This window comes from Camelus bactrianus, chromosome 18 (genome assembly GCF_048773025.1).
Source record: "Camelus bactrianus isolate YW-2024 breed Bactrian camel chromosome 18, ASM4877302v1, whole genome shotgun sequence".
Lineage (NCBI taxonomy): Eukaryota > Metazoa > Chordata > Mammalia > Artiodactyla > Camelidae > Camelus > Camelus bactrianus.
In genome coordinates, this window is record NC_133556.1 from 4,416,466 (window position 1) to 4,439,796 (window position 23,331).

The window sequence follows — 23,331 nt, forward strand, 5'->3', positions numbered from 1 at the left end:
TATCTCTTATATGTAAAATAACTATAGTAAAGGCTTTTCCAGTAGGAATTTCACTTTAAGAATTAAATGGAAAAACAGAAAAAAAAAGAAATAAAAAGAATTAAATGGGACTATGATTGTATGTATAGTAGTTCCCAGCCCTTAATGGTTATTCAGCAAAAGATTACTATCATTACTTGCCCTTCAAAGACTGCCTCAAGTAGCTTGCTTTAGTATAGGACAGTGTTCTGTTAGAAAGACATGTTTTTGGGATTAAAGTAATAATTTTAAAAAAAATTTTAAGGTAGCATTTGAAATACTTTATAACTTAAAAATAATTTAAGGTATGAACCCATTTACATTCATCATAGAGCCCCTAAGAAAATGATGTCAAAATCTGCCTTCCAAAAAAAGTTGATTTTTTTGAAACCAGTTAAAGCATAATGTAAATAAATAGCCTTTCCTGTGAATAAATTAACAGGCCAGGTGGAAATGATCCTGGTGATTCCAATTTCATCTGTCTTCTTACGTGTTTGCAAAGTAATGCCATACCTTAACACTAGCAGAAGAGATACCAGATAGGTTTTTTTCTTGAAATTGGATTCCTGAGTAGTCTTCACCCAAAGTTAAACTGCATTCCTTACACGGAATTAAACCTGTAACTTGTAAACCTGAGCAAACTGATGAATATTTCACATCTTCACTGTTTTGCTGCACTTTGTGTTCAAGCTGGAAAGAACTGTGAAAACCTGTACATTAACAAAATTGTAGAAGTATTTCATAATGTGCAGAGTCTGAAGCAGAATACGTTATTGCTAACATCTGAAGCATGTCCGTAATTCTCACTAGTTTACACAGTTAAGAACATTCACAAAGCCAACTTTGAGATCCGTTAAATTATAAACTACTGAACTCTAAGCCAAAATGATTCTTAAGTAAAAATGGTCCAAATTAAAGCCACTGTTGCCTCCCTATTTTATAAGCAAGTAGGGAAAATAATACAAGCTGGGTTTTTCAGTTCTGTGACCCATTAGGCAGCCTAGGCCCTCATTTCAAAATCAAAACACATTATTCTACTGCTGAGAACGTGCTCTCTTGAGCTGGGTTGACTGGGTAAATTCTATATGTCAGTTTTTCACTTTCTCTAGTTACTATGCTCCACTTACTACAAAGCCTCCAGTCTCATCTCGTTGCTCTGTAATCCTGCCAGCTGGAGTCACTGCTATTAACATTTTGCTATATGTCCTGTCACTCTTTCCCTCCCTGGGGCACACACTGAATACCAACCCTTTAAAAATGAATTGCTTTGTATGCTATTTATTGGATGACTGATCTTGGGTAATTTTTGAAAACATTTTTTGTTTTCAAATTATACTTACCACTAATGTTTGGAAATACTACTGTTTCTACAACATTTCAACTTAGAAAAAGAACACCCAAATAAAAAATGCTAATTCACAAATACGTTCAGATGCTCAGAGTTGTTAACCTTCATTCAGAGTGGAAGCCCCACCCCCTCCCAAAATACCCCAAATCCAAGCAACATAAGACCACACAAGATTATTGTGTTTCATTGAAGCATACCACCTGACACTTTTTGGTTAAATACAGAGAGATAGCTGCTTTAGATTATGAGTTATTTATCTATTGACAGAGGCTCTGAAATTACGTTTCTAAGACTAGGTTAAAAGAATGAAAAAGTAATGAAATTGAAATGGGCAAAAATACTGTGAATTGTACTTTTGAAACAGCAGAATGAACACAATTCATGAATAACTGACCATCATTCAATCTATGGAAAATTTGTGGCAATTTATCCTCTTGTATATATCCATCCTCTAAGCAATTTCCCTATGACAGTCGGAACATCGGTATGACCCTGTAGCACAGTGTCCCCTGGGTGCTGCAAATACTGCCCCCCATGATCATTCCCATACAGATGCCCTCCTGAGAGAGAGAAAAGAAATGAGAAACCCGTGATCTTTACCTAGGTCAGGTGAGGCTGCCTTGGCGGCTCTAATGGGTAATGGATTGCTTAGTCTACGAAAAGCTCGTAACCATTATTTAAAAGCTTCATCATTCATACTGTTTCTCCGAGGCATATGGTAGCCAGAGCCCCACAGAAAGAGGGCTACAGGATCACAGTGAGTTATTTAGAGGTCCCCCTTCGGAACTGTTGTTGGCATGAAGAACCCTTAGCTGGGAAGGGCCAATGGAGTGAATGGAAAATAATGGGAAGGTCAGAGTACCCCCATGTGGTGTGATGGTGAAGGCAACCTGTGTACGAATCGAGGCTCTTCGGTCATCAGTATTGTCCCAGAAGGCCCTCTTGCTGGTACCTGGGGGACATTGTCACACACCAAGGGAAGCTAGCGGTGGGAAGGGACTAGCCCGATTCCTGCCAGGATGGCTGGGGATCAGGACCGAAGAACCTAAGTGTCTATGGGGAGAGGTGACAAGACGGACGACTATGAAATGACCCAGTCCTATTCTTGGCCCTCCCCAGAGAGTTCATTTTCAAGCTGGATTTCCCCATTTTGACTCACGTGAAAACCTTTATGGGTTTTGTCCCTTCACCGTGACCCCATATTCTTCAAACCCATACGCTTTCAAGTGTCTGTTACTCCTGTAGCCCCATTCTAAAGCAGGGATATTGAAATCACATGTTGGTGTTAACTTTCACTTTTCTGATGCACATTGAAATAAAAAATTAAATTAAAAAAATGTTGATCCCTGTCCCCCTAAAACCATCTGGAGGCTGCACATGCCCCAGCTTTGAAAAGCTGCTCTACTACCATCCTCCAAAAAACAGGAGTTCAAAGTCGCTAAGTCCCAGGAGAGCCCAGGACGTTGGGAGCTTAGGTGTTGGGGTAAGAAGTGTGAGCTTTTAGAGGGGCTTCCAGGAAGACGCCTCAGTTCCTCTTGGGAGTCCTCACCCCCCCCCCCCCCCGGGCAGCAGGAGAGGACAGCTTGAACCAGACGCATGGAAATCAGCCTAATGAGAATTTCCTGGCTTGAGATTGCCCCACCCCAATGAAAGCCCTGTAAAGGGACCTTGAAGCTCTCCTTAAATGTTAGGGCAATTCTGAGTGTAATTGGCTCAGGGGTATCAAATAAAAGCCAGGAAAATAGTGGCTGAGAAAGTGGAGAGGGGAGGTGGGGGGAGAGAAGGGGAAGGCAGGAGATTTGGGTCAGAGCAGGCAAGTCCCTGATCTCCTGTTTTTCAATCAATCAATCAATCAATTAAAATAAATAAATAAATAAAAAAGCTTGAAAATGTGCCTGCTAGGTTCCAGCATACAAGTCTCCTTAGCTTTAGGGCCACTGTTAGCCTCACACTTTTTTCTGTCTTGTGCTGTTTGCTTTCAGTTAAATCTCGCTTACCACATCCTAAAGCCCAGTAGCAGAAAACACACACGCAGGAGTGCCTTTATGCTGGCTAAAATCTCTTCACGGGCATTTCAGACTCAGATAAACCACTGAGAAAGTCCTAGCCTGATGGTGACATTTCTTGGTGACTGTTTTTTTTTTTCCCAACCTGCTTTCCCCATGTGCCTGTGAACAACATGAGTGTGGCTGGCTTAGTGCTTGATAAAACCAGAATTCTTCCTAAAAGCCCTCAGTCTCCAGATGGCTTTCACCCCTCCACTTTGCTGAGGAAATAAACCACACTCACACAACAGTGGATGTTGAGAAACGTGTCTTTATTGGATGAATTTATTTTAAAGGCATTGTCTGCTGTGGGACTTACAGGAGTCATCTGGTTAAACCCACCACCAAAAAGTCACGGATGGCGGTCTTATGACCTCGCTAAAACAATGAGCAAATTGCAGAAGCATTTTCAGGGGACATTTATAAATAAATTAGGTGGGGGGAGATGTGGGGTTTCCCAATTCCTGGGGCTTTGGAGTGGAGCTTTCCAGCTGATTCTGTCTCCATGGTTTGGGCCATTTAAGAATGTACCATTTCCTGGAATTCTAGAACAGAAGGGGTGAGAACAAGGTCAGTGGAGATGTACTGTATAGACTGGAGTGCAACACCCAGGAGAGTTCTGAAGAAAGGGAACCGGGCAGGTTGTCAGTTGGTGGGCACGGCCCACTCCGAGGGCACAAAAGAAGCAGGAGTCACTGACTGCAGGTCCAGACAGTTGGCCGTGTTCCACCTTCCTGCCGCATCTCACTGAACAGATGTCTTTAGCTTTGTGAGGAGCCCCTCGTGCTAGAATTTTTCCCCCTCAGCCCCGTCCTTTCTCCCTGACAATGAATGAATCCAGTATGCTGGCCTGTCACACTCCACTCACTCAGCTTTTTGTCTGGTCAACTTAGGACAGAAATGGGAAGTTTTCTTACCTACTTAGGAAACATTTCACAGAGTGGGACTTCAAATTAACTTTTCTCTACTGAACCCGAACCTTGCCCCCCAAATTTCTATCACTAAAAGATAAAAATAATGGTGATGCTGATGTGTGGGTGCTACAGACTGAAACTGAAGATGGGAAATTTGCTTTATATTTATCGGTAAGCTGTGTGCTGATTTGGAAATCTTTCAGGATTAGGTTTCAATAAATCAATCTTCCCTTTCCCAAATTATTTTTTTTTCCTTTCCTTTTTTTTTTATCAAGATCACATTTGACTTTATTTAAAGCCTACTGACTGCTGAAAGCAAATATAATTACAATGTACAGAGCCAGACTATTTTTCTGAGCTATCTATAGAATAACTCCCATGTAGTAAGTTATAGTGGTATCATTTTGAATAGGTTTTGAAAATGAGGGTCAAAATAGCAGTTTTAAATTTTAATTAGTACCAACGTAAGGAACACACCTAAGTTCTCCTGAGCTGATGTGCGCAAAAGCAGCTACAAAGCATGGAAGGAACAGGACAGAATCAGATAAAGGTAATCCTACAACCATGCAGTTACGCTAAAATCCGAGTACGGGGCTCGGCACACGGAAGACTGCATAAATGGTGATTGATTTCTTTGTTCTCTAATATTGCCCACTTGGTAATGTCCAAGTAATGCAATTGGCAACTGGACTTGCTAATGTCCAATGAAACATATTTGTTTAAACCCTTGAAAGCTATGAGGATTTCCTACTCAAGTCAACAGACTTTTTGGTATGAGATGTACTGGACAATGTCAATCCTCCCCTTATTCAGAGAGACTCAAATCCCACTCCTGGGAATTCTGTACATTGTTCTTAAAGTGCATTAGGATGTCTTTGCAAATAATTGGCCAGGCAAGTTGCTAGTCCTCTATTCAGGTGAAGGATACTTTCCAGTTCATAGACAGTGACCAGAGGGACCAGCTTCTGTGGTCCATCCTCAGGCATCATGCCGGAGTCTATATAGACATCGTTTACATCCTCACTTTAGTTCCGTTTTACAGATGAGAAGACTGAGGCTCAGCAAGGTTAAGAAAGGGGAGTTTTAACCCACATCTGTCTGATGTCATGGCCAAAGCCCCGCCCCCGATGCTGCCTGAGCTTAAGTCTCTCACAGGTGTGAACATACCGTCAGCCCCAATTTTCCCGTCTCCATCGTTATCCGCAGCTGCCATCAGGGACTTGGTTTCTGACTTGGTCAGTTCTCTAGCACCACTCTCAAACTTTTGGAGGAAAAACCTATAGGATAATAAAGATTCATAGGAGTGTTCTGAAAACCCATACCCCATATCTGTGCTCACCCCTTTCTTCTTCTCTTGAAGCAAACTGTCTGTCCCCAGCAATTGCAAAAATCACTCAAGATCCTAGCAAGCAAGGTGTGTCTCGCAGAGACTAACAGTGGGAGCTCTGTTTTCAAACGTGCTTTTCAGAGTTTTGCCCGTAAGTCCCTCTGCCAAAGAAAATCCCTTAAACTAATGAATTTTTTTTTCACACATGGTCTGTATTTACTCACATATCTTTAGTGACCTCTAGTTTTTCTTTTCTTTTCATTTTTAGTATATATATATATGTATTTTTTTAATTGAATTATAGCCAGTTTACAATGTTGTGTCAATTTCTGGTGTATGGAACAATGCTTCAGTCATACATGAACTTACGTATATTCGTTTTCATATTCTTTTTCACCATAAGTTACTACAAGACATTGAATATAGTTCCCTGTGCTGTACAGTATAAACTTGTTGTTTATCTATTTTATATATAGTAGTTATCTGCAAATCTCAAACTCCCAATTTATCCCTTCCCACCCCCTTCCCCCTGCTGTAACCATAAATTTGCTTTCTCTGTCTGTGAGTCTGTTTCTGTTTTGTCTTTTTTTTTTTTTTTTTAGATTCCATATATAAGTGATATCATATGGCATTTTTCTTTCTCTTTCTGGCTTACTTAACTTAGAATGACAAACTCCGGGTCCATCCACATTGCTGCAAATGGCGTTATTTCATTCTTTTTTACAGAGATGACTAATGAGCTTTTGCAGCCGCAGTCTTTGGTGCCCATGTTTAGTGGTTTGCGTGGATAGATGTGTGGCCGAACTGATTTGTGTTCTCCCCCTTCATGAGGATATGCCGAGTGACCAGCACCAAGGCTGGACATGGAAGAAATGCTGAGCAGACTGGCCCCCACCGTGACCCAGCCCCACCTAGCAATGTCAGGGTACCGGACAGGCTTTGGACAAAGCTTACTTAAGCTCTTCTTCATCCAGGTATCCACTCTGGTCGTTGTCTATGAAACGAAAAACATCCTTCACCTGACTGGCTGACATCTTGGCGAGGCCTGATGTCTGGAAGAATTTTTGGGGTTCAAAAGTATCTGGGTCTGAGGAACAGAGAATGGGTTATTCTGATGCCCACTGGATTGCATTGTGTACTTGGGTCAAAGAGCTGAAAACATAGATTATTAAAAGCACTTTTCATAATGTCATTGAGCCACAGGGATGCTCTATTCAAAGAAGTTTTTTGAAGAAAAAGTAGGGCTTTGACTGGACCAAGGGCTCGAGGTGGCTGAGACTGGGCGGCTTTGTGGTGTCATTGCCTCCCCAGCTTTCCCCACTAGATTCTCCACTACATTTTGTCCACCTCCCCTCCACTCCTCTCCTCTCCTCTCCTCTCCTCTGTGTCTCCCCCTGCTCTTTTTATGGACCATGTATCTAAGATGCCAGCATCACTGGCCTAACTGGTGGGGGGAGTGAAATCACTGGATTCAAACAGGCTACCTGGCATCCAGTGCTTTCTTTTTTTCCACTTTTGGTTATATACTCAGATCTTAGATTTTAGTTGTTGAGTTAGCAAGTTTTATCCTCCGATCCCATGAATTTTCACCATCGTTCACATTTTAATTTAGGGGGCTTTGCGGGAGGTACAAATCCATGAGAGATGCCCACTCCTGCCCCATCTCCCCGTTACCTTGGCATTCCTGCAGGGCTGCTGCGATGTCGTCAGCGCTAAGGACATCTGTGATGCTCATTTTCCAGCTGTTCACACAGAATAAGTGAGATGTAGTAAATGGCAGCAGAAACATGCACATCTTGGGGGACAATGCCCCCTCCCCTGGCTCTCAGAAGCTGTGCATTGGTTGAGAAATTTTAAAATGTGATAAGCACAGTATTGTATTAAGAGCTGGGACAGTATATCTAAATAAAAGCCAAATACTAAAAAGATCCCAGCCTCCTTTGTCTCAGTGCCCTTTCCTGAATATACTCCAAAAAGGAAATGAAAAATGCAACCTAAAGAACAATTTGATTCAGTTTCCTTATAAGAAATTGTATTTACATAATAGACCATCTACAAACCATTCCTAAGGAAACCATGTTACAAATGCAATAGCATTTCAATACACCAGCCAGAGAATTGCAATGTTGCAAATTCCACTTTGGGTGGATACAGTATGGGCTGCTTGCAGATCTTCTGTGGAAGGGCTGCTGTCTGTCCTGAAGGATGGGAATCAGAGACATCAAAAACCCATCTACCAGAGATCTAAATCCATCCATGTGTCCACTCCACGGGAAAAGAGACGCTGAGCACAGCTCACATTAGCCTAATCTGAACGCATGCCGGAAAGAAGAGTCTGGGTTCTGGTAGGTCCACCAGCTACTCACCGCTTTAGATTTTCCACCAAGAAGAATCAGGAAAAAGAGTTGAAGGAGCGGAAAAAAAAAAAAAAAAAGAAAGAGAAAGAAACCAGATACGCTTTTGCTGCCTTGCTGACCTACCTTATATAGGATTGAAAAAGCGATAGTAAGAACCTCTTAGATTTCCTTCTCAAGGATCACGTAGACATAGCTCGGATGTCTTGCCTTGCTAATTAAACCTCTTTTTTTTTTTTTTTTTCCTATTTATATCTCAAGGGACTGTGGGGGGGGTGGGAACAGCCAATAATAAAAAAAAAAAAAACCACCTCAACAAACCTTAACTAAGGTTTCAATTCTGCAAACCAACCCTGCTGTTGAAGTGTGAAGACACCAGAAGTCTAGTAAAGAGGAGACAGTGGTGAAAATGAGGTAAACACATCTGAGGGTGCCCTGTAAACTGAAAAGGGTCTCCCAGATGTTGGTGGCCGCCATGGAGGCAGGTCTGCGGTCAACCTCTGAAACTGTGGACGTATGAAGCTGACCTCAGTCCAGGGCTGGCAAACTCAAAGTCAGTGTCAGTTGGATACAAAGGACTTGTCCAGCCAAGGAGATGACACTGGTTAGATGACTTTCACAGTCTTGACTTCGGTATTTCCCAGCTCTGTCTTACGTTGCGCACTCCAATTAAAGAGCAAAAAGGTGGGAGACTACCAACCGCTCCCAAGCGTCTAGCTCCAATTTGCAGGAAAATACATGAGGCCAGGACTTGGGGCCTCGTGATTTGTTTTGTTTTTTAGGGTTTTTTATTTTTTGGCTTTCAGCAAACATTATTGAGTCCCTATATGGCCAGCACTGTACTAAACTCTTTTTTTTTAAATTGTGGTAAAAAGGTAAAAAAGAGAAAAAAAAGTTTTTAATTTAAATTGTGGTTAAAAAAACACAACATAAAATTTACCACCTGACCCATTTTTAAGTGTGTATGTGCTATAGCAGCATTAACTGTATGTGCAGGGTTATACAACAAATCTCTAGGACTTTTTCATCTGACAAAACTAAACTCTATACTCATTGAACAAGAACTCCCCGCTGGCCACCACCATTCTTTCTGTCTCTAAGAGTTAGATGACTTTAGGTGTCTTTTAAAAGTGGCATCATTCAGTATTTGTCTTTCTGCAACTGACATCTTTCAGTTAGTGTAATGTCCTCAAGGTTCATCCGTGTGGGAGCGTAAGACAGGATTTCCTTCTTTAAGGCTGAATCCAAGCTTTTTTAAAAGTAAGAAAACTGATCTCATGTTGGAATCAGAATGATTCAGTAGCTTAGAAGCAGACAGTTCAGGAGCTTTAGAGAGGGGCCTCAGACGTCTCTCTGGGGGGAACAGTCTGGACAATCTTCAATTTGCCCCCAAACAGATTCCCCTGCCTCCACCCTGACGCTGTGCTTTTGCTGCGTCATCAATGAAAAGCTGCTGTCGGGAGCAGCAGTTCTTAAATCACCATTTCTGTCTTTAGGCCCCAGTGCCTAGCACACTGCCTGGCCTAGTTAGGCGCTCAGAAACTATTTGATGAATAGATAGATATACAGAACAGCAAAAAGAACTTGAAAATAAGATTACCAGCCTGCATCAACCTGCCCAGCCTTAAAAAAAAAACTGTTTCAGAAAATAAGTCAAAAAATTCGGTTGCTGACATTGAGTTGCCATAGAAACGCACCAAAATCCTTTCTTTCTGTAGGAGAGTTTACAATTGTCCATAGAGATAAAGACATTAAAAAAAAAATCTGCTCATTTAAATGAAAACAGCATATGGGTTAAACGAAGACACTTCAGACTTTTATGCTGTTTTTCTGATGGAAACTAAAGATAAGAGACCCAGTAAACGTGATGTCTGAATCAACAGTGTAGCCAAGATTATGACTTGAATTCCACTGTGTGCAATCTGGGGGTCAAATTGTTGATTCACACAAAAGGGCAAACACTGTATGATTTCACTAATATGAGGTGAGATGGGGTGGAGAAGGGTGATTGCCAGGGCCTGGGGGAGGGGGAGCGGGAGTTACTATTTAGCGGGGATAGGCATTCAGTTTTGGATGATGACAAAGTGCTGGAGATGGGTGGTGGTGATGCAAGATGGTTGCACAACAATGTGAATGTAAAGCCACAGAACTTAAAATGGTTAAAATGATAAAGTTTATGTTATGTGTATTTTACCACAATAAAAACAAACAAACAAACAGTGAAGCCAAAAATAAAGTTAGACATGAGTGGCACACGCAAGACAGAGAAGCCTTTACACTTGAAACCAGTGGGACCAACCATGATGGGAAACGGCAGTTGGTAATGAAACACTAGCTTTAAAAAAACCATAAAAAGTGAAAAGGCAAATGAATCTGGAAAGTATCTGCCACAAGCCTGACCCACAAAAACTAAATGACCTTATCATATTAGGATATCACACAAATCAAGACGCAAAATCCTAAGACGTAGTGAAAGGTAGTTATTAAAATATATGTAAATAGCTCACACACTAGAAAGAATGAATAAAAACAAAATACCATTATTTTGTCTGTAATTTAACAAATGAAAGAACGGTGCTACATGGTGAAGGTGCGGGAACAAAATACCCTCATACTGCTGGGAATACGTGAGTGGAATGTACTTGGTGAATGTAGTAAAAGTCTTTAAGTTAAGAAAATATATATATAGTTTTTGGTCTGTGAGTACGTGCATATATGTGAAAAAACGGAAGGGAAGAGGCAGACATTTATAGTGGGGCTTTTTGTGTGTGTGATGAGAACTTTAAAGATACACTCTCTTAGCAACTTCCAAATACAGCATTATCAAACGTCATCACGTGCTGCGCGTTACATCCCAATGACTTACGTATTTTATAACCGGAAGTTTGTACCTTTTGACTCACCCATTTTTGCGCACACCACACCCCCTGCCTCTGGCAGCCACCAATCTAGTCTCTGTGTCTAGAAGCTTGGCTGTCATTTGTTTTTGTTTTACATTCCACATATAAGTGAATCATACGATGTTTGCCTTTCTCTGTCTGACTTACTTCGCTTAGCGTAATCCCCTCAAGGTCCACCCATGGTGTCGCAAATGGCAAGATTCCATTCTTTTTTTTTTTTTTTACAGCTGAATAATATTCCAGTGTGTGTGATATTTTTATCCGTTCATCCATTGATGGACACTTCAGTGGCCTTCACAGCTTGGCTATTGTGTATAATGCAGCAGTGAACACGGGGGTGCAGATAGCTTTTCAAGTTAGTGTTTTCATTTTCTTCAGATAAATACCCAGAAGTGGAATTGCTGGGTCATACGGTAGTTCTAGTTTTAAACTTTTAATGAACCACCTTACTGTTTCTGCAGTGGCTGCACCAGTTTACATTCCCATCAAAATGCACAAGGGCTCCCTTTTCTCCACGTCCTGTCCAACATTTGTTATCGCTTGTCTTTTTTTCGTTTCAGCCGTTCTGTCAGGTGTGAGGTGGTGTCTCTCGGTGGTTTTGATTGGCATTTCCCTGATGATTAGTGAGGCTGAGCAACTTTGCTTGCACCTATTGGCCATCTGTGTGTCTTCTTTGGAAAAATATCTCTTCAGGGCGTCTGCCCAGTTTTTAATCAAATTTTCCTGTTTTTTTTTTTTTTACTATGGAGCTTACAAATTTTTGTCTTTTTAATTTTTTTGGTGGGGGGAGGTAATTAGGTTTATTTATTTATTTATGCTCCCATTTTAGTCCCTCAGATTACTCAAGCCCCCTCCAGCCACAGCCTCTCTGTACTGTTGTATTTGCTGGGAGTACTCGTCTCCTTCCTCTTGCTTTAGGTGTCTTACACACAGTCTTTCTATCTCTGCTCAGGCGCCACCTCTTCCGGGAAGCCTCCCTTGACTCCCAGACCAGGTCAGACCCCTACTCCACAGGCGGCTGAATCTCCGTGCTTCTCGCGGTTACAGCAGCGTCACAGCTGCACGGTCCCACTTGCTGTGATTGCTTGAGCCACGTGTCTGCTCGCTGGACAGTAAGACACACGCGGGCAGGTTCAGGGTCTGTGTCGGCTCAGTTCTGTATCCCTGTGTGGACGTACACGAAGACCAACCAAGCGAGAACAGGCAAAGGATATTTACTCAGCATATCCTCCTTGAGAGGACAGTAACTGGGGTGAGGAGGTCTGGGGTGTTGATAGTTTTGTCTCTAGACCTGGGTGCTGGCCACATGGGTGTGTTTGTTACTGAGTCCAAACTCGTTCTGCTCGCCACATGACAGGCCAATAAATCGGGAGGCGAGGTGTTGGAGTAAGAATAATGACTTTATTTGGAAAGTCAGCAGACTGAGAAGATGGCAGACTAATGTCCTGGAGAACCATCTTCCCCAAGCCAGAATTCAGGCTCCTTTTATACTAAAAGTGGAGGGGGTGTGGCTGGTTGTTGCAAACTTCTTGGTGTCGGAATTCTTTGTTCTTGCAGATGTCCAGGTCAGGTCACGATGTCCCTGTAAACCTTCAGCAAGACAAATGTTACTCTTTGCTCTACAACTTTTTATTGCTGTATGAAGGAGAAGTGTTACACCCTTAAAAGTCAGAGCCTTGAGAATGGGCTGTCCTATATATTTCAGGTTCTAGGCGACATTCTTTTACAAAAGGTGCAGAACCAGCAGGACTCAGCCCAGGAAACAGAGCACAGGGTTAGAGCTAAAGGGGCAGATCTAATATGGAGTCAGATTTGTTCTTCCCTATTACGTGTTTACTTTATGGAAATGCGCCTGGCACTTTTCTGTATGGATGTTTTACTTAATAGAAAGTTTACTTTAAAAAAAAATGGCTGCTGCCCACCCTCGCAAGATTGAGCAGAGAAGGCTGGAGGGCCCTGCCCTGTGACTTCGGCCATGAGGTGTGGTGAGTGGAGGAGGTGGGATCGGGCGCTGGCCGGTTGCAGCCTCTCTCCGTCCTCTGGGCTGAAGGATCACGGGTTTCTGCGGGACTTCCACCAGGCGAGACCCAGACACGCTGCAGGGTGCTTCCTGTGTCCGTGGCCGAGCTGTGACTAGAGGTGCTTGGCCAGGACCGTTCAGGGGCTGTAGCCTCTCACTGAAGGAAACTGGCTCACCGCTCAGGAAGAGAAGTCATTTTGGCCCTAAAGGTGATCAGAACATGCCTCGTAGACCACTTGGCGCTGAAGGCAATTGAACAACAAACGCAGGAAGAGTTCTTGCTCTCCCCTTACCTGCCTAAAGCAGGGCGGCCATCTCCCCCCAGGAAGGTGCTTTCCCTGGGCCAGCAAAGAGAGAAACTCTCTTAGATGGCAATTATTTAGATGACAATGTTCTCTCCCTTGAAGTTTCTCTTACTGGATGTTTTTTCCAGGGGCCTGACTTTCCGGGGGATGTCTGCCCAATTCAAGGAGCACCCGCAGAGCACCTGCATCTTAGGGAAGAACGCACAGGTAACAGAGGATGTCCTGGAGTAAGAGCTGTGGCCTCTCTCGTTACGTTGGGGTTAGTTGCTGTTTCTCCGTAATTAACTCACTGAGTCTCTGTTAAATGCTCCCTGCAGCCCACTGGTAAGTTGAGACGGAGGTGCTCACATTTCTCGTTCATGAAAAAATCAGCCTTCTAAAAGCGTTTTGTTTCTTTTCTCCTCTGTGTGCTGGAGTAGCTTGGGGCTCTTCTACTATTTTTGGCCCTTGGTCAAAAATTGATACGTTGATCTAATAAATCACAGAGTTTGTCAGATAGCAAAAACTTCAAAGACAGGTTTCTGCTGAAAAACACTCAGGAACTCCTCGGCGCGAAGTCTTTGAACTTGGGGCTCTGGGGGTGGCTCCCACTGCTGGCATGAGGTGTCTTGTAGTGGGTGGTGGTGGCTGGGACGGTTGTTGCTGTTTTTAACAGGACAGGAGGGAGGACATGCCTTGGGGAGCCTACATCTTCAGTGGAGGAAGCTGGTGTGGAATAGCTGGGTCACGTAGTTTTAAGACACTGCCAACCTGTTTTCCAAAGAACTTTAATTCAGGAGAGAAAACATGTTGAAGAATAACCTAAAAGCCCCAGAGATCTTACTAACATTGGGTAACACGCTCCTGTTCACACGGCAAAAGTGAGTTCACTGTGAAGAGAGTTCCAGCCCCTCCATATCCTCAGCTGACACTTGGCGTGGCCGGTCTTTCTTTAAATTAGGACGTTCTCATTGGTGTGTAGTGGCATCTTGTTGCAGTTTTAATCTGCGTTCCCCTAACAACTGTGATGTTCAGCATCTTCTCACGTGCTTATGCTGTGGACTGGATGTGTCTCCCCAAAATTCCAATGTTGGAACCTAGCCCCCAGGGGGATGGTATTAGGGGGCGGGGACCTTGGGGAGGTGATTAGGTCATGAGGGAGGAGCCCTCACGGATGAGATTAGTGCCCTTATGAAAGAGACCCACAGGGAGCTTGCTTGTCCCCTTCTGCCAGGTGAGCCCACAGTGGGAAGGCACTGGCTGTGAACCAGGAAGAGGGCTCTCGCTGGACACCAAGTCTGCCAGCACCTTGACCGTGGGCTTCTCCGCCTCCGGGACTGTGAGAAGTCAACATATGTTGTTCAAGCCGCCTGGTCTGCAGTCTTCTGTGCTAGCGGCCCAAACGAGCCAAGACAGCTTATTTGCCATTCATACTGAGAATTTCAGGCATATCTCACTTTATTCTGCTTTGTAGATATTGTATTTTTTACACATTGAAGGTTGGTGGCAACCCTGCATGAAGCAAGCCTGTTGGTGCCATTTTTCCAGCAGCATTTGCTCACTTCATCTCTGTGTCACATTTTGGTAATTCTTGCAGTTTTCAAACATTTTCATCATTATTATATTTGTTATGTTGATCTGTGATCAGTCATCTTTGAGGTCACTATGACTATGACTCACTGAAGTCTCAGATAATGGTTGGCATTTTTGAGCAATAAAGTATTTTAAAATTAAGATACATACATTGTTCTTTTTAGACATAAAATAGACTATGGTATAGTGTAAACATAACTTTTATATGCACTGGGAAATCAGAAAGTTATGTTGTCCCACTTTATTTCAAGATGTGCTTGATTGCAGTGGTCTGGAGCCAAACCCACAGCATCTCGGAGGTATGTCTGTAGTTTTAAAGATAGGATCAATAAACAGCATATTTGTACACTGATGGGAAAGATTTATTAGGCACTGAAAAATCAAGGATTGAGAGGAGGGGAGACTAAATGGAGTGATGTTCTTGAGTGGGCAAGAGGGGATGGGGTCCAAGGGTCTGCATGGAGGAGCTGGCTTAGGTAGGACGTGGCTTGTTCACCTCACAGATCAGGATGGAAGGCATAGTACGTGGGTTGCAGGTGCCGGTAGTGGGAAAATGGGGTTGAGGGGCCAAAAGCTGTCTTCTGATGGTTTCTATTTTCTCAGTTAAGAAGCAGGTTCACCTGCTGAGGATGAAGATGTGTTGGGCTTTGAAGAGTCAAAGAGTGATCTGGGGAAGTGTGTGAGAGAGAGAGAGGGAGAGGGAGAGAGAGAGAAGTGACTAGAGATGCAGAGTGTGGTTTCCTGGCAGGAATTTTTACTTCGTGAGACATTTCAGCGACCTGCAAAACGTAGCAGGCAGTGTCTGTAGTTTGATAGCATTGCATCTGACCTGGGATTCCCATTAACCAAATTTGGTGTCATCGTGACCTAGCCACCTGATCTGGGCACCTTGAGCCTCTTTGTAGGTGCTTCAGGTCCTTTTCGGCCAGTGTCAGCACAGCTGAGCTGTATGGTTCGCCAATACCTGAATTATTCATGTTTTGACCTATCTAAAGAGAACTTTGCCCGAAAGGCTAAATTATTAAGCACCGGGGTGCGATCTTGGAGGCGGCTGTCTGGAAAACCGGCACACAGTGAATTTTCTTGCTGGTTTTGCTTCTTGCGGGAATTGAGCCTTTATTAACGATTCACAGTTGCTCCCAGAATGAAAGATGGTGAGATGCCAAGCAGAATTAATGTCACAGGACACAGAGGAGAAAAGAGAACCCTGGCTAATTAGAGGAGAGAGCAGCAACCCCTACCTGGCCTGAAATCCAGCGCTTTTTGTGCGTCACCAAGGTAGTGCGTGGTGGCCCCACCATTCCCTTAGCTTGTCAGGCCCAGGCGATTTTTTTTTAAAGAAACATGAGTCATTTCTAAGCAATGGAGGACAATTAAATTTAGGAAATAAAAACATGTTCAGCAGTGCCCTAGGAATCCACGAGGGCTGTTCAGCCCTTGGGCACCACATATCCTGTGCATTTAGAGAAAGTGAGTTCAGCTGTGTATTTAAGGAACTAGATCATTACGACACCGAAATCTTTTGTTCTGTTATTTGTTTTTGGAAAACAAAGTGAATACCCATGTCTTGATGTGAGGCAAATATGCCAATTTAAAATAATGGTACAGTGGTCTATTTTTTGTTTTCCCTTTGCATACAGACTTTAATTGCTGCAGATCCGTAACTGCAAGGCAATTTTAAGATTATTCATGAATATTATATGTATTTATGCAAAATTCCAGGGCATGACAGCCTCCAGATTCCAAGAGGATGAGAGAGAAAGTGTAAGACCTCCGAGTGAGGCCCCGTCTTGGAACTCACACAGCGTAACTGTTTGATTTTTCCCTTGCAGTGCTTTAAATTGGAAGTTGGGGATTTGCAGATACACACAATGATATATAAAATAGATAAACAAAAAGGTCCTCCTGTAGATATTCAGTGTCTTGTAATAGCCTATAATGAAAAAGAATATGAAAAGGAATATATATATGTAAAACTGAATCACTCTGCTATGTACCAGAAATTAACACAACATTGTAAACTGACCATACTTCAATTAAAAAAAAATTTCACCACCCCTCCAAAAAGAGACAGTGCTTCTCTGCCTCCTGGCTTGCACTGCCTCTGATAAGAAACCTGATGTCAATTGTATCTTTTTTCCTCTGAACATAACATGTCTCTTTTCTCTGGCTACTTTTAAGATCTTTCTCCTTATCTCTGGTTTTAAACAATTTTATGATAAGGTGCTTTTGTGTTGTCATTATCTCCTCCTTCTCCTTCTTTTTCTTCCTCTGATTTTTTTCTTCCCAAGATATTTGTTGGGCTTCTTGAGCCTGTCAGGAGAGTTTTCAAAAATTTGAAAAAATTTGCTGCCTTATTTCTTCAAATACTTCCTGTCTCTTCCTCCATCCTTTACTCAATTATGCATACATCATTAGGCCATTTGAAGCTATCCTACAGCTCATTGATGCCTGTTTGTTTTTTACCCCCCAGAATTTCCCCCTCTGTGTTTTAGTCTGTGTCTTTTCTATTGTTGCATTTTCAAGTACATTGCTTGTTTCTTCGACAGTGTGTAATCTGCTAATCCTACTCAGTGTATTGTTCATCTCTAGAAGTTGTTTGGGTCTTTTGTATCTCTTTTTTGGGGGGGCGCAGGGGAAGGAGGGTAATTAGTTTTATTTATTTTAAAATTTTCACTTATTTATGTAATTTTAGTGGAAGTGCTGGGGATTGAACCCAGGACCTCATGCATGCTAACCACACACTAGCACTGAGCTATACCCTCTCCTCTGTAGTAAGTATTTTAATATCTTTTTCTACTAATTCTGTCTGTGCCATTTCACTTGATTGATTTGTCGCCTCATTTTGGGGTCATTTTTGATTGGATGCCAGACGTGAATTTTCCCTTGTTGGGCACTGGATGTTCTTCTATTTTAAAAATACGTATATGCTTGAGCTGTGTTCTGGGACATAATTAAGTTACTTGGAGATAGTTTCGTCCTTCTGAGGTTGGCTTTTAAGCTTTGCTAGACGGAACCAGACCTATCTTTAGTCAAGGGCCACTTTTGCCCACCTTCTGAGCACTGGACCTCATGCTCCGTGTGTGATACAGTTTTTCACTGTCTGTTGAGCTGAGTCCCAGCAATCTGTGGGCTTCTGCCTGCTTACTTCATGACTGTCCGCCCCCAGCCCTGGCCCCAGGTAATTGTCTTCTGTGTATCCGCTGATAACACTAAGCTGAAGACTCAAGAAGGAGCCTTTCAAATCTCCAGAGGGCTTTCTCAGCACCCTCTCCTCACCAACGCTCTGCCCTGCAAACTCTAGTGGCTTTGGCCTCCCCAGACTCTCTGCTCAGGGAGACTCCTGAGCTCTGCCCGGGAGCCTCCTCGCACTGCAGCCTGGAAGCTCTCAGCCTCACTTGCCCCTCCTTCAGGGATCACTGTCCTTTGCTGTCGGCCATCCAGTGTCTAAAAGCTGCTGTCTCCTCGTTTGTCCAGTTTTGTAGGTGCTTTGGGCAGGAGGGTTCATCCAGTTCCTGTTACCTCAACCTGCCAGAAGTGGAGGAAGTCTCCACAATTTTTTAAAAATTGTAAGTTACTAGAAAAATTTTTGGTTAAAGATTATATAAAGTATTAAGGTTTCTAATAATAAGTAACTATGAAATTAAAAATTGTGTGTGTGTGTGTGTGTGTGTGTGTGTGTGTGTGTATGTACCGGAATGTTTATTCCCAGTGGAACCCGGAGTTCTCCAGACTCCTTGTAATTCTGTTTGTGGGCACAAGCTTCGCGGCTGCCTGTAGATGTCACCAGAGGAAGGCAAGTCAGAGGGCACAAAGACCCCCCGAGTGGAAACCACAGCACCAAAGCGGAGGGCAAAAGCAGGAATGGGAAGACTCCGTGTCAAACATGGAAGAGGGTTGTGTTCTAAATCAAGAAAATCGGTGCACAAAACGAAAATATGTTAACAATGATATAGAGAAACCCTTCTTAAAACAAATATGGTTATAAGCAACCAAATTAAACACTGCCCAAGTTGAGAGTGAATGACAAACGATTTGGTTATATGTTCAGGGATTTGGACCGATTTAAACAAGGTCAAATTTGGTCCAATTCTTCTTTTCAAAAGCTGGGGCTTTGGGCTAGAGCCTAAAATGTTTCTCATAAAGGGTCTTTTGTGTGTCTGTTCTCCTGGGTGGGAGCTCATTAATTTAACACAACTTTGGTGTTCAAGATGCTGAGGACAGAGTGTTGATCGAGACACATGATCCCCACTGCCGTGCAGCTGAGCTTCCAGGGAAGGGGGACAGTAAACAAACCAGAAGATAAACACCACCATGAAAATAAGACGTGGGCAAGGGGCTCCAGGGTGCTTTCTTAGTGAACTCATGTTCTCAGGTCACCATACGCCCATCGTTAGGGAAACGCTTTGGAGATTTATGAAGATGTGTCTGAATCTCTTTTTGGCCAAGCATTTGGACATGTTTCTTGTTTGAAGGAATGAGTTTCTTTTCAACCTAAAAGCTAATCAATTCCGGCCAAGGGAGACGTGGTGCCGACTGGGACCCGGCGTTTGGGCGTGAACAGCCTCCTGCCGCAGGACTGTGGTTCCCGCCTCGTCCTCTTATCAGGGACTCGGCTGGCACACGTGCACCATGTAGAGGGGACCAGCCACCTGCAGAAGAGCTGGGATCCAGTCCCAACTCAGCTGTGTTACCAGCTGCATGATCTTGGGCGAGCCCCGAGCCCCGAGCCCCGCTGTCTCTCCAAGGCAGTTTCCTCAAATGCAAGGGTCGTGAAAAGACCTGTCCCTGTGTGCAGCACGGGGTGCTGATCGGGAGTGTGGGAAATGAGGGGTCTGGGGGGGTTCTGGGCACCCGTGTACCTCCGCACTTTCCTATTTATCTCTTTACTTTCCTGTCTGGGGCAGGTCAGCTGCCCTCTCCAAACCTCAGTTTTCTCATCTTTAAAGGGGGTTGTCAGAAGTCTTTCCATGAGTTCTACGCATCTGCTGCACAACACTTTGCCTCGAGATAACACTACTGTGTCGTACTTGCAAGTGTGTTGAAAGGGTCGATCTCATGTTAAGTGTCCTCAGCATAATATTTTTTTTTTTAAGTGTTTTCATCCAGGAAGCACCAGAAAGAAGCCCAACCGCTGGTACCTGGCTGTCCTCGCAGGACTCCAGACCCTCCTGGTTCCCGGTGGGAGAGTCCCTGCTCTTCCCGGGCTGTGGTGGGAGGACCCCTGCTGCCCCCGAGCCACAGGCTCCTCTTCTGGTCACCGCATCCCAGGGTCAGCTGGTCCAGGAAGCCTGTCCCGCCACCGCTCTCCAAGCTGCTCCCTGCCCAAGCCAGGACGCAGGGCACCGCCCTCACGTGTCATGAAGAGTTAACCTCGCCTGGAGAGAGGGCTGGCTTTTGCCCCCGGCTCCTGGGGGCTGATTCCTAGACTCCCAGAATGCCCTGCCTGATAGGAGTTTCTTTGCTGGGGCTCTGGCCCCCAGACCACTGAACAGTGTGACTTACGGTGATTTGTGCGGAAGAGGAGCGGGGCCAGACGTCGGTGACGGCGGCACGGGCTGAGCTCAGGCCCCTGCGCGGCGGCTCCCGTCTAAGCTCAGCTCAGCGCAGATCTGTGCAGGGAGACTGGGCGCTTTAAGGGGAGGAAGGGGCAGTAAGCGGGCGGGGCGAGCAGAGGTTCAAGCAGAGTCCGGACAGTGGGAAGTGACGGAAAGTGGGCAGGGGAGCTCTTTCACGGGAACTGTGGGGCCAGAGTGCGTCTCAAGCAGCAAATGATTTCGGCTGTCTTGAGCCTCCCCAGGTAGGGACTTCAGGCTTGGTCATCCAGCAGACGAGGCCTCGGCGGTTAGACAGCGGCTGGCATTTGCTCCAGTCTCTTAGTGGGTGCGGGGGTGGATGAAATCCTTCGTGCTGAGTCTGCAGTTCCCCGAGGCCAAGGTTAAGGCCTAGTGGACAAGAGGGCTCAGAGGAGTGTGTCTGAAGTTTAGCCAAGGTGTTTGTCAAGGTTTGGGGGCAGGTGTAGCCCTCCCTCTAGGAGAGGCCAGAGGGCAAAGGTCGGCTGTCGGGCAGTGGGTGCTGGAGCCCCAGCAGAAGCCCCGGACACTGGAGTGTGGGTGAGCCTCCCTGTTGGTGATACTCCACGCGTGGTGTCACCCGCGGGACTCCGTGGGAGGGGACAGCAGAGTCTCCACGCGTGGAACCCTCCTGGACCTGCCCACGTGCCAGTTCCTGTGGCTGACTTGATGTCAGAAACCAGAATAGTGAGCACAACAGTCCTCGGTGGGTTCTGTGAGTCCTTCCAGCCAATGGCCAGATGTGAGAGAGGCTTGGGGACTCTCCCCAGTGTGGTGTCAGAAGTGAGGGTGTCCTTGTGAGGCCTGTCCCCTCTGACCTTGCAGTCGGGTGGCTCTCACAGCTGGCCTACACTCCTCATGTCTGCACAGCCGGGCGCCCCATCCTTGTAGGGCAGGCGGTAAGGCTGGGAGCACAGCCACTGCTCTGAGGCCCTACGGCTGGAGCCTGGTGACCACCCGACCACTCTGGATGTGTTACTGGGTCCAAACTCCATCTGCTCACCACACCACAGGCCAATGAATTGGAAGGCGAGGTGTTGGGGCAAGGAATAATGACTTTATTCGAAAAGCCTGCAAACAGAGAAGATGGCAGACTCATGTCCTGGAGAACCATCTTCCCCAAGTCAGAATTCAGGCTCCTTTTATACTAAAAAAGGGGGGGGGGTTATGGTTGGTTGTTGCAAACTTTTTGGTGTTGGAATCCTTTGTTCTTGCAGCTGTCCACGTGGGTCAGGTCATGGTGTCCCTGTAAACCTCCAACAAGACAAATGTTATTCTCTGCTCTGCAACTTTTTATCTCTGCGTGAATGAGAAAGTGTTATATCCTTGAAGGTCAGAGCTTTGAGAACGGGCTCTCCTGTATATTTCAGGCGCTAGGGAACACGTCTATAAAATGGTACAGAACCAGTATGACTAAGCAGAGGAAGCAGCACAGAGTTAGAGCTAAAGGAACAGATCTAAAGCGGAGTCAGACTTATTCTTCCCTATTACAGACACTCACGCTGCTTCAAGATTTGAGGCACAGTTGGCGACCGCAAGCAATGATTGGCGTCTGCTGATACCTTCTGTGCATCTTGCAGAAGGGATGTGGGGGCCATCCATCCGGCCCATCTCCATTTTACCTGCACCGGCCTCTCCCGAAGCCACAGGGTCCATGATGCCCATAGAGAAAGTCCCGGATGCTTCAAGCCTGGGCCACCCTGTGCGGGCAGAGGCCTCGCTTGTCACTTGGGGCTGCTCAGCCTCCAGGAAGTTCCGCTGGTGCACTACCCTCTTGCCCCTCACCCTGTAATTGTTCACCATTTTACACTTGTGCACTTTTTAGTTACTTCTTCCACCTCGTTCCGTTTCCAAGGGATAAATCTGGACCAAAACCCCAATTTGGGGCTAAATGACATTGTTTTGGAGACCAAATTTATGCTAAAAAGAGGTTCCTGGGAAGAATGTGGAATGACAAGTAATGAATTCATATGATTTTTGAAATATACCGCATAACCCCTTCGTGTGATGCCTTTGATCCAGAGCCTGACAACAGGGGCACGTGTACACAAATGGCATCAAAAACATCAATCTGTCAAAAAATAAAATACTATTACCCGAATTGCGGGATTTGACGAACATCCTGCATTTTCTTTTATTTTCCCTTAAAAATTGTTTTAGCTCCACAAGAAAAGTAAGGCATTTGCTTTCGGTATTCACTGTAATATATTCCGATGTCTCAAAATTATCCAGAAAAGGACAAAACAAACACACCGATTGGAGAACATGGGGTTGCGCACATGTGCACCCAAAGCTGTCATTTTGGAGCCTGGGATACTGAGCCGACCCTGACAGAGCAGGCTTTTGGCTGGGGTGTGAATGCACCGCACATTTCCGATGATTCTCGGGGCAGACGGTAATCAGTCGTGTTTATGCACCCACCGTCTGTGAATTGTAAGCCATTTGTAAAATGCTACATCTGGTTTCAGATATTAATAATTCATTGAGGTGGGTGGTGGCAATTAACCACACAAGTAGTACACACACACGTGCTTCTGCAAACGGAAGCTTCAACAGAGTCCGAGTCTCAGAGAAGCTTCTATGAAGCCGGGTAGTGGAAGTGGCTTGGAGAGAGAAGGGTTTCCTAAGGGCTTGATTCATATAGGGGTCATTAAGAACCTACTTCATGAACTGTCCTATGTGGGATTTCCGTGGAGGGGTCCCCAAGCACTAGTAGACATTGTTCCTGCCCTCATGCTGCCTAAAATATAATAGAAAGGATTTCCATTAAAAAAAAAAAAAAGAACTAACCATTTACAGAGAAAACATGCCTCACTGGTTCTCAGGAACAAGTGCAGGTGTTGTTGGTGCAGACAGAGGAAGCTGTCCGTGATGTGTGTTATTTATTTGTTGTTTTTTTGACGGAGGTCCTGAGGACTGAACCCAGCACCTTGTGCATGCTAAGCCCACGCTCTA

The 23,331-nt window shown here is 44.7% G+C and overlaps 1 protein-coding gene and 1 long non-coding RNA gene across 5 annotated transcripts in view; one reads left to right on the plus strand and one right to left on the minus strand.

Annotated features, from left to right (window-relative positions):
* Nucleotides 1–23,331, plus strand: part of LOC141573868 (uncharacterized) — a 40,359-nt gene that overhangs the window by 879 nt on the left and 16,149 nt on the right. Inside the window, exons 2-4 of one of the 4 annotated variants that reach the window (XR_012500234.1) lie at nt 13,360–13,438; nt 18,281–18,372; nt 19,900–21,660. This is a non-coding gene — a long non-coding RNA (uncharacterized LOC141573868). Of the gene's footprint in view, nt 1–13,359; nt 13,556–18,280; nt 18,373–19,899; nt 21,661–23,331 lie in introns of those variants that run through there. The other 3 variants (XR_012500237.1, XR_012500236.1, XR_012500235.1) reach the window with 3 other exon arrangements.
* On the minus strand, nt 2,666–11,413 carry LOC105077281 (oncomodulin). The gene is made up of 3 exons (XM_074345676.1): nt 7,327–11,413; nt 6,607–6,739; nt 2,666–5,602 (listed from the first exon to the last, which is right to left on the minus strand). Exons 1-3 carry the CDS (start codon nt 7,445–7,447, stop codon nt 5,362–5,364), a joined length of 495 nt encoding a protein of 164 aa, XP_074201777.1. The 5' UTR covers nt 7,448–11,413; the 3' UTR covers nt 2,666–5,361.

What these genes read in the sequence shown, in the direction of transcription:
- LOC105077281 (XM_074345676.1), bottom strand. Translation starts at nt 7,447, where the DNA reads ATGTGCATGTTTCTGCTGCCATTTACTACATCTCACTTATTCTGTGTG. An exon ending in AGCCCTGCAGGAATGCCAAG is followed by an intron (nt 6,740 to 7,326) that starts GTAACGGGGAGA and finishes TCTGTTCCTCAG; the next exon opens with ACCCAGATACTTTTGAACCC. An exon ending in CTGGATGAAGAAGAGCTTAA is followed by an intron (nt 5,603 to 6,606) that starts GTAAGCTTTGTC and finishes ATTATCCTATAG; the next exon opens with GTTTTTCCTCCAAAAGTTTG.